The sequence below is a fragment of the Nematolebias whitei genome, chromosome 3 (assembly GCF_014905685.2).
Source record: "Nematolebias whitei isolate Nwh7 chromosome 3, NemWhi1, whole genome shotgun sequence".
NCBI classification, from domain to species: domain Eukaryota; kingdom Metazoa; phylum Chordata; class Actinopteri; order Cyprinodontiformes; family Rivulidae; genus Nematolebias; species Nematolebias whitei.
In genome coordinates this window covers 9394164-9405653 of record NC_056500.1, presented here as the reverse complement: position 1 = coordinate 9405653, position 11490 = coordinate 9394164, and the positions used below count along the sequence as shown (strand labels likewise).

General features: G+C 40.2%; 1 protein-coding gene across 1 annotated transcript in view; it reads left to right on the top strand.

Annotated features, from left to right (window-relative positions):
* Positions 1 to 2375: 2375 nt before the first annotated feature.
* LOC119430531 (cAMP-specific 3',5'-cyclic phosphodiesterase 4D) overlaps positions 2376 to 11490 on the top strand; it is a 51137-nt gene continuing 42022 nt past the window's right edge. The window contains exon 1 of the mRNA XM_037697954.1: positions 2376 to 2599. Within this exon, the coding sequence (XP_037553882.1) occupies positions 2376 to 2599 (224 nt within the window). The remainder of the gene's footprint in view (positions 2600 to 11490) is intronic.

Genomic DNA, 11490 nt, shown 5'->3' with positions numbered 1-11490 from the left:
ATCCATCCATCCATTTTCTTTACCCGTTTATTCCATTTTGGGTCACGGGGGTCGCTGGTGCCCATGTCCAGCAATCACTGTGCGAGGGGCGGGGTACACCCTGGACGGGTCGCAAGTCCATCACAGGGCCACATAGAGACAAACGACACAAACAACCATTCACTCTCTCACTCACACCTAGGGAAAATTTAGAGTTACCAATCAGCCTAACATGCATGTTTTTGGTCTGTGGGAGGAAACCGGAGTACCCGGAGAAAACCCACGCATGCACGGAGAGAACATGCAAACTCCACCCAGAAAGGCCCCTGGACCGGGGTTTGAACCAGGGACCTTCTCGCTGAGAGGCAGCAGCTCTACCAGTTGCGCCACCGTGCTGCAACTAGGAAAACAACGCATAGAAAATAAAAAATATACTATATTACATTTTAATTTTATATTCATAATGACTTAAAATAAATTTTAAGGAGGATTGTAAACAAGTCTTTACTTCGTGATCAGTTTTAAATATCACCACTTTATTATAAATAAATAATGTAATTATGAAATTTGTGCTTGAAGAAAAGAGCTGGCAACACCGAATTGGATAATATTTCTACATAATTGACTCAAATCTGATATGATTACAAAAAAACAATCCGTCTGTCTTCATTAGGGTGTGTGTGTGTGTGTGTGTGTGTGTGTGTGCGTGTGTGTGCGTGTGTGTGCGTGTGTGTACTGGAGCCATCTACTGGTCTCATTTAGCAGCTCTTTACACAACAGCTGTGTTTGTGTTGGTGAGCCCTCTGCACTGACCCCCTGCCACCTGTGCAGACTCGGAGTTAAATTAGTCCACCAGCTCCTCCACCCCCCCGACATTCAAGACCCCCTTTACGTCACAGCAGAAAATGAATCAGCACAATTACTATTTTTATTTTATTTTAAACCATTTAAATATCCTAATTATAAATCACATCTTTTTGATATTCACAAAAGCTGTAACATTTGCTCCTGTACACGTGGTCTCGTGTTTATTTTAAGTGAGCAGACAGAACAAAAGTCAGCACATTACCCACAGGAACTGATTTCAGCATCATAAAACCCCGACTGACATCAGATCGGTAGATAATTGCAGTGCAGAAGCAGCGCAGCGGGGAACATTTTGCACTCACAAAAGATGTTAAAAAGGACGAGAGACTTCCAGCAAACTATTTAAACCTTTTAAACACGGGGGGTGATGCTGTTCTTCACGATTCAGCATATTAGCTTCTTCATCTATCTTTTAGTGGCATTTCCAGGTTGTGGAACAGAGACTGAGACAAACAAAAGATGTGCAGATTCAACCGAATCCTGCAGAAACATGTGTTCAGAGATCACACTCGGAGTCACGATGTTCCAGTCTCATCTTTACTTTTGTCTGTTATCAACGTGAACACATCTGCACTGAATATCCAGATACACACTCCTGCCGTAGTTCAGACGCACACACTCTGGCAACGTTTATCATCTCTGGATGTCTGAAGTGAAGCAGAAGGTCAAATCTGTGTTTTTATTGTTTGATTAAAGCAGATTATTTACAGCCTCCTGCTTATCACATGAATGTTTAGGTACAAACAGATTTAGTCGGTTTGTGTGTTTTGGCTGAATTTACAAGGTTGTGTTTTGGGTAGAGGAGGTTTGTGTGTCTGACTGTAGGTCAGACATGAAATGCAGTTTTTCCACTGACACCTGTCCTCGCTGGGAAAAGCACACTTAAGATAGCAGTAAAAGTTAAAATGACATTTCCAGGATTCCTGTTATCTTTTATCTCAAGCAGGCTCTGTTTTTAGACAGTGAGGGGCCTCAGTGACGAGCGAGGTGCAAATCTGCCTGAACCGCGGCCTCCCAGTGCAGATCGGTTCTGGCATTCATCTTTACGAGCAGAGCTGCAATCTCTCAGTATCTGAAGAGTTGTGGAGAGAAACGGATGTAAATCAACGTGCCTGCCGGTCGCCGGTTCACTCCTGCATGCAGGGAGTTCTGGACACGGCCCGCTCACCCGCGGCATGAGCTAACAGCACTGTAATTCAGGCCTGGCCATATTTAGGCAGAGCTCGGCTCCGTGTAAACACTGCTTACTGCTGAGGGGAGGGCTCACGCCTGCACTCATGCTTGTGTCCATCAACAGGGACTACACATAGCTTTATGGAAATAGGTGCTGAAGATTTCCCAAGCCGCAGGGCAGACGTAGATCACAAGTGTCTCAGAATATGACATGCACTGTTAAATGGCAAGCTTGTGAGTCAGTTTTTGTTCTCCTGAAGAATACAGCTTCTCTGAGATGGCTGACTGGGACTACCTGTCAGGAGCGAGGCGCTTCAGCATAAGAGGGGAGGTTTGTTGAACCCTCACACTGCAGGATGAGCGAGGCTCTGTGGGAAAGCTCTGGGGAAGCTGTTTCCTTCTCACTCAGCAGCTCTCATCCCATCAAGCTCCGACCACAGACTCCGTCCAGTTCGCCCAGCGGATCCCCCAGGATGTCTCCTTGTGACTCTCCTCGCAACTCTCCGCTGCTGTTTCGCAAGCTCCTCATGAGCCGGAGCATCGCTCTGCAGCGCCGCTTCACCTTGACGCACACACCCAGGTAGAGCTTTTTATTAGCTGCTGCTCAGCATGCATGCATGCCTGGGATTTATAGTCTATATGTGAGGGTGAATACAAGCAGAAAAGTCTAGATTTAGTTGGTTTTACAGCCTTTGTGGTGCTAAAAGGCCCAGCTGAACTCAAGTGAACTGAACTCCATGTGTCTTCTTTCAAAGTCTGAAAGGTAATGATGCTTGGTGATTTTTTTTTTTCCCACGTCATCAAAATGCGTGTCATGGGATGGCTTCAGCAAAAAAGCCCCATTGTCCCAGAAGAAGGTAACTCTGGGAAATTGTGGTTTTCTTGACGTCGGGAACTGTGTCCTCTCAATGGTCTCATTGTTCCTGCAGTGAAAGAGAGGGTCTTGTTTTGAGCCTAAGGTGTTCGGCAGGTCAAGTAGGGATGAGGAAGGTTCCCGTGGCAGCAGCTGGATCGCCTGCCTGACCTGAGGTCTCTGTTTAGCAGAAACAAAGCTGAGTTGAGAACGACTGAGGCGAGCTGCTCCACGCAGTTAACACGAGGCTGAAACATTTTGCTGCTACTTCACTTTTACCCCCATTCCTCCTGACTGAAAACAGGCAGCCTGTGTCTGTTTTACGTCAGAAAACGAGCTTGCGTCACGTGTTTACGTTCTCTCCGAGCCCTCACGTTTTGCAAGTATCTGCAGAAGCCCGTTATGCATTTTGATGGATGCACGTTAGAGAACGGTACAATTTGTACAGATAATGAATTAAACTGGAACTAAGAAGCTGATTTTTCCGTACATAACCATGACCTGTAGATGAGTTGAGGAAACTTGCAGCAAGCTGCACAGAAAGTCATCCTGTGGTCTAAAGATCTGACTTCTCTGTCTACAAACACACGCTTTAGGTTTACTCGTGAAAACTATAGAAATCCTTGTACGAGCCAGATTGTTTTAAGAACATATTTTAAAAGCCCCAAATTCTCACATCTCTCTCATTCTTGTGCTTTTACTGAATAACTGTCACTGCAGATGTATTTTCTTACCAGCACACTTCAGCGTTGACAGTTAGCAGCGCTTCCCGCTGTGTTTTATTGGTTTATTTGATCTGTTTACAAGCTGTTGCCATTAACCAGACGAGAGCTCTTCTGTAGCTTCAAGTGGTTTGTTGCAACATTTGAAGCTTCTTCATGTGGTCCTACTATCAATCCACTTCACTGTCAAAATATTATCACTAGAAGAACAGAGAAATTCTAATTAAATCAAAGACTTAGCATGCCTTCAGTGATTGCATTTCATCTGCTGCCTTTTAATGCCAGAGTTTTAGACTAAAATCATCTGTTGTTGAGAAATAATGGTTATAGTTGTTTTGGTCAAACCGTGAGACTAACATTATGCTCAGACTCTTGTAGTATTGTGAGATGTCATGCTCAGAGTATGTGCTGTGAATGGCTCAACTACTTTGTCAGATTTTAGCTCAGTACCTGTAAAAGTGGCAGAGTTAGACATTTTTGTTGTCTAATGTTGATTAGCTGTGGCAGCCATCTTAAATTAAATTGACTCCAAAAGTTAATTACTGTAGATTTCTATCCAATTACCACTTTCTTCAAGTATTATTAAAGTTCATCCAGTGTTTTATGAGGTATTTTGGTAACAGACACACTCACGTAGTGCAAAAACATTTACCTTCACCTTCTGGTGGCATTCAATAATGATGCAACGCTCCTATTGGTGATAAGTGCCAAGGTGACCCCACGTTTTCTTTACATTTCTGTCATCAGTCTGCTTAATGCTCAAGACAGTCCCTGTAAGGTAAAATATTCCATATGACAAAAATAAAAAGTGCCAACTGAATGTAGAGCTGCAGAAAAAACAATTAGTGCTATCCACGATTCACCGGATGGGCCTGAAAATAATATTAAGGAATATCATAACGTTTAAAGTCTTCGGGCAAAATCTGAAGTGACATAAAAAGAATGGTTGTAATCGGAAATAAGCCTTCAGTTTTACAATCTACGTAAATATCACAGACAAAATTTAAACATATTTTACTCATTAAAGAGACCAAACTTATATATTACGAAACTCTGTCTACTTTTAACATTTAATTTCATAATCAAGTCAGATTAACATGAAATCTGGGTGAACTTTGCAGAAAGCCCCTGATTGTTGACTAGGTCTGTCACGATAAGCAATAAATCAATTAATCAATTAATCACATAAAAAAATGCAAATTATCGACCTCATTTTCATTTATCGGCTTTATCGTTTCTTCGTGTCTCTCTCTTTCTACTGAAGACACTGGATGGCAAAAGGCTCAACTCCGGTGCTCTTCACTGACCCCTCCTTTTCTCTTTAAAAGCCATTTTAACCGTCCAAAATCGTGTTTTTGGATTGTTAAAAGCAGCTAAACGGAGAAGCTAAGCTACGAGCTAAGCTAACGGGCCGACCTCGGGGGGGGGAAAAACCTCCGTCTTGTTGAAGCTCCAAAATTCCCTCTTGAAACCCGTGCCTTCGTGTAAAAAGCTTTTCTCTGCAAAAAGAAGCTGAGAACTTGTTTACTGATTTTTTTTATTAAAAGCTTTGTGTGAAAAATGCTATGCTAAAGAGCTCAAACCACATTGAGCATTCGCCATTTTGAGAACCGAAAAAAGGAAGGAGAGACAGCCCATGTCATGTCATTTGGCCTCCCTCCCATTTTTCTTAGACACACGCTGCTCGCTCCCTCACTATCCATCCTTAGGTTCAAACAGTCTTATACTATCATCCGATGGTCAAAAAAAAAGTACTACGCTCAAACCAACATTTCTTTTTAAATTTGACAATAATTACTAATTATTGTCAAATTTCAAACAATAATATCGTTTATCGCAATAATTTCTGAGACAATTAATCACCCAGCAAGATTTGTTATTGTGACAGGTCTACTGTTGACTTGCATTCCTGACAGAGGAAGCAGCTCGTAAACATGGCATGTGTGTTGACGTCATCCATCGTGACATTTCAGTGATGTCATTGCTCTGTTTGTTAACAAAATGTTTAACCTTTCCAGTGTTGTCAGCTTTTTAGCTGCAAGTGGATTGGTTATTAAATATGTGTCAGTACCAGCATGAATTAAACACAAAAACTGCCTAAAAACAAGCTAAGATTTCAGCATGACTTTATAAATGTTTATAAAGGTTAATGTAGTCAAATCAACACTTGTATTGCTGTACTTTCTGATAGAGCTTATTGTAGGGATCCAAAACAATATGACACTAATAGTTATTTACATAATAAAATAATAAAAATGTTCCTTTATGTTGTTACAGGCACTAAAGTCATTTTGTTGTTCTAGTTTAATTTAATTTATGAACTTTATGCACCCCCTCCCTTCCACCTGCCAAGTTTAACCACATTTATAAGATAATAATTTATGGACGTCTTCTTTTTAGTGTGCAACAAACACATGCTCGAGGAAGTGGTTGTGGTCACCTAAGTAGCTGCTATGCAAATGCACCCCCAAGTATAAATATATCTGAAACTTTGTGTTAGTTGCAACACTTGTTCATCTCGCATTAGTTTCCCTACTGAGTAGATCAGGTTTGTACTTTTGATCTAAAAGTCCTCAAGATACAAGAGGCAGATCCTTTATATACCAAGCTCTACCCTTGACGGACGAGGGTAGAACAACAAGGTACTCTTGTTGTTAAAGCCGATTCAGGAGACTGTGAACAATGAGTTATGTTTCTATAGACCTCGGCTGCAGGGAGGAGGTGTCCCATATTGTACCCATTAAATACTCTACCTATGCTGTTATATTTGTTGCTCGGAGCAGATACAAGAATTTTTGAATATCAAAACGTGGAATATTAAAAGGCAGCAGTGAGAATAAAGTAAAAAATAATAAAAATAGAACAGGCACTTTTCATGCACCAACTCTTGAAAAGTGGCTGTTGGAAAAAACTTATTAGGAAATTGTGAGCATTTTACATAACTTGGTCAATGAAATGGGCAGCAATAAAAATAATTCTTTATTATTTGTTCACAAAAATAAATAAAATAAAGAAGCTCAAATTGGAGTCATTTTTATCATTAACAGTATCATAGCAGCATTTTAGTTAATTTTATCTGTTCACAAAGATATTTGAACATCACAATAATCAGGAATCACAAAAGTTGAGTCTAAAAGCAACAAATGCATGAACTAGTTTTATTTACCAGCCTGGAACTTTTCTGGGTGGAGGTTTCGTGTTCTTTACATGCACGTGTATGTTTTCTCTGGGGTTCATTGTAACTAAATTGTTCCTGTGTGTGTGAGTGTGTCTGTCTCGTTTGTCTCTGTGTGGCCCTGTGATGGACTTCCAACATGTCTAGGGTGTAACCCCTCACACAGTGACTGCTGGAGATATAAGCACCAGTTCTCCCTGACCCAGAAAAAAACAAGAGGGTAAAGAAAATAGATGGATAGATGGATTATTGGCACAACTTGACTTTTTAGCTAAATTTACTCCAGTGTCAACTACAAAGCATTGAATTATGTCAAGTTATTAAGTAATCTTTCCTAAATTAATCACAGAAAATTATCAGTCCAAGCGCACAACCTTGTGGAACACCTTGACTAACTCATTGTCAAGTGTTATGAGTTTGTCATAAATATAAACTTTTAATCATGGCATTAGGCAGAAAGTTCTGAATTTAGTATTGTAACAAATCTATTGTCTGTGGCTATGAAAAATGTTAATCTAATAATTTCCTTAACTTTTTTTACACTGCAGTCCGACATGATTTTTAAATAATTTTAGAGGAACAAATTGGATTACAAATTGAGCTGTGATAGGATAAACCACCTGGATTAGTAGTTGTGTTATATGGTTTTATTTTAGCAACCATAACAATGTGTGCCAAATAATCTAGTAAAACATATGGAAGAATCAAATTTGATGAGAAGGTCCTTATTCGATCTCGTTATTATGTTGCCTGAAAGTCATGCTGATTTCAATTAATCTACTGCAACTGTTGGCGGAGAGAAATCATCTGCGGGAAACATTTTACACTCAGATCAGGTGCTACGGCTTTTATTAAAGCTACTGTGCAAAATAAAATGTCTCTGACAAAGTGGAGATTTGAAATAATTAGAAAAGTCTAGAAAATGTCTAATAACAAGGAGCAAACCGCAAGGAACAACACCTAACGCACGTGAAGTGGATGATTTATAACAACCTCAACACATACAGACTTTATTCCAATCGAATAATTTTAACAGATCTGTATCAAGATCTCACCTTTTCGTGAAAACGTTCTTGGTAATAATGTGCTGTCGGGTTTCAGATGGAGGGGGTGCGTCTGTAGATAGCAGGAGCATATTCTCACAGGTAAAAGAGCATTCATTTTTCTAACGTCTGACTTGATTTAATGTGTGAAAAGGTAATGAGAGTGGTGAGGTTGTGAAATCGATCTCCACTTCTGTACTTCAGCAGGTGGACTCTTCAGGTTTTAGTTCGTTTTTCTATCTCTAGGATTTCTGTTTTTATTGTGCAGCGTGACGCAGAGCTGGACTCATGTAGCTCATCGGGATATAATCCCCTGCTCACAGAGCATCAAATATTCACGATGCTTCCCCGAGGGCGGGCTCATAGTCTCTTTTGGATGCTTTAAACCAACAAGAAGCCGGACCAGCTCACAAACCCAGGTCCACAAATGACATATTTGGTTTATTTATTCATTTATTTATTGTGGATCATAGTAAAATATTAAAACCAGCAAGCTTGATTAGAGATAGAACCTCTGGGGCTCAAAAAAATTAAAATATTTTACATCATTTTTCGCTGTATAAGTCGTAACTTTTTGCATAAATTTGCAAGTCCTGCTACTACACCGAAGCGACTAATGTATGTTTTTCCCCATATTTAAAACCCAAGTTTTGTCTGAGATCTGACAATTTCAGTCATTCTGGCGTCGAAAATGTTGAACACTTCCATTTTCAGCCACTACAGGGCCCTTGAGTAATATGACAACCAAGTGTCTCATTAATAGGTAAAAGTGGCTATTAATGAGACACTTGGCTTGCCATACAAAGCCACCTTCGTCTTGCTCTGAAACTCCTGGAGCGAACGTCAAATCAGCTGCATGACGCCACGCCGTCCAGGCAAAATGCAGCTGATTTGACCATTAAAGTGCATTTATTAAGGAAAAGTTCAACTGAGACACACCTTTGCTATAATGTCGAGCAAACAAATAATTGTTTTTAAGTGTCAATCATGTTAAATTTTTTTTAAAGTCCTCCTGTTTGGCAGCCAATCGATTTTTGGCACAACACCGGCCCACGTTTTCGGGTGGTCAGTGGTGACGCGTAACAAACGCGATGCGTCGGCGGTGACACATAATAGATGCGACTTATACAGCGAAGCGACATATTCATGTTTTTTCCCACTTTATTAGACATTTTTGGACTTATGCGACTTATACGGCGGCAAGTACGGTACAAAAGGAAGGACAAAAAGGTATCATATGAATAGGAAACACTAACTGACATGATAAGCAAACATCAGTTTTATCTTTTTTTTAGCAAAATTTACCTTTTATATAAACTATGGAAATTATTATTTTTTAATAAATTAATTTAAGGCTTGGTCGTTTGCATAAGAAATAAATAGTTGTCCATACGTTAATCTGTGTTGTAAAGGTCCTTATTATTTTACTTCTACATTACATTTGACATCAAAATCACAGTATTTTGACTAAAAATGACCATTTTAAAGCTCTAAAACTGTAATCACATCATCAGCAATATTTTAGGTGATATAATAATGTTTATCTTTTATACAGTTTTAGAATAATGAAATGCAGGAGCAGCAGCTGAAAACCCATTCATGGGCGATACAGACAACTGGCTTGCAGCAGTTACTCTTATTCTGCTAAAAGAAGTAAATATGAGCTGCCAAAGCTGAGTGGAGTGAGTGAAATGGAACAAAACTTTTTCCAGGTTAAAGTGAAGCAACTCAGACAAGTCTTTTCAAGCTGACGTTGAGTGATGATGACTGATTTAAAGTCACAGGAACATCTCTTCAACAGAATGGATTATTGTTAAATTTGTATTCTTGCTTTAGTCTTAAGTATTCCAGCAGAGCATGTCAACTCTTTGGTGCCAGTGATGGAGAGCTTTTAGGTTTTGGACTCCAAACCAAATGAAAAGACATTTAGTATTTGTAACTCTGGACTCGTGTCTCTATCTTAATTATTCAAGACAATTTTCAATATAATGAAAATAATCCTTAGTTAAAACTCTTTAAGAATATGTTGTGCCTCGTAATAGGAATATCCACTTTTTTAAATATACATGTATTTATTATGTTATTTGTTCAAGTCTTTCTCTCAACACAGCCCCAGCAACAACAACAAAAAAAGAAGTTGAACAATTAAGGATTTAAAAAGTTGAAGAGTTTTAATTATTTGGCGTAGCATGCTTACTAAACTCACCGCGTCTCCTCGCCTGCCCAACACCAACTCTAAGAATATTCTGTGGCTGCAGGGCTGCAGAAGGAGGGTGCCAGGGCAAGCTGCACGCTCATCTCACGTGTCAACAGAAGCTGCGTCAAGTTAGCTCTGCCAAAAACGAAAACAACCAGCAGCCACACAGTGGAGTTAGATTTCCCTTTGACAAGTCAGGATGCACCAAATGTCTTCTGTCTCACAAGACTTGAAGGTAGTCAGCACTCCCCTGCTCTGAGGTTTGCTTTGGATATCTAAAAATGAGACCTAAAGACAGCTGACCTTAAACACATTTCTCTGGGCGTTGGATATTCTGCATAAATCAGACTTCCTGGCAGCTTCTGAGTACATGGACAGGATCAGGTCCCACAACGACGTCAGGGGACTCTGCAAGTTTGCGTGCCGCCAAAGAAAGAGGTCAGCCCTGCGGTGTCACTGTTATCTGCAGCAGCTCTTCCTCTTTCTGCAAACAGAGTGACGGTAGTGTAACTCATTTAAAGCTTTTTAAAGTTGTTGTTTGTTCCTGAACCCTCTCGTGGATGCCATCATTGCCACATGTGGGATTATTTTGTGTTTTTAACCACCAACTAAGGAGAAAGAAGAGAACAAGTCTTCAGTGACAGCAGCAACGTTTCTGCTTCTTGCTCCTGGATCAGTTCAAGAGTTCTGCAGCCTTGTTGGGACTTGCCTGGGACTCCTGTGCACAAACTCTGCAACATTCCTCCATGGATTTTCCTGCATCCAGAAGCAATAACGATGAATCAGATCTGTTTTCTGTCTGATTTTATCTGTTTTGTTTCCACCTCAAACCTGGATTCTTCCTTTTGTTTTGGCTTGTCTCCGAGCTGAACCTTGTGGCCTAAATCCAGAACCGCCAGTCGGTCCAGAGGAGAGAAATAAGTGCAGGCTCAGGAGCCGCTGCACAGGTCAGATGTGCAGCCTGTTCTCCGTACAGCTGTGTCGCAGTTTGAGTCTGCAGCTCAAAGGAAAATGAGCAAAGACTCCCGACTGGTAAAGAAAGGGGCGCCATCTACTTTTGGACCCGGTCGGAGACACTCGTGCTTGGGGTATGTTCCTAAACTCCACTTGTTCTGCATCTTTTCAGGGCTCATGAGAGGGAGGGTTCAGACTAGCTGCTGAAGACTGCTGCAGGCACGTCTCACAAACACACCCAAACGTTTCTCTGTCAAAACAAACCATACGATTTTAATTTTAGTAGCCTACGTTTTTGATGTTTTGTTTTGTTTGAGGCAATGAAAATTGGTTAATAGCTGATTTATAAATCCGTTTATTCAAATATACAGCTTATGCTTTTCCTGCTTTCACCCACCCCTGAAAAGCAAAAACAGATACTCATGTTTTCAGGATAGATTTAGTTGCAACAAATAGTCATTTAAATGATTTATTTAACTTTATTTAACCATTCGTAATATAATAAAATGATTACTCAAAGAAGATCG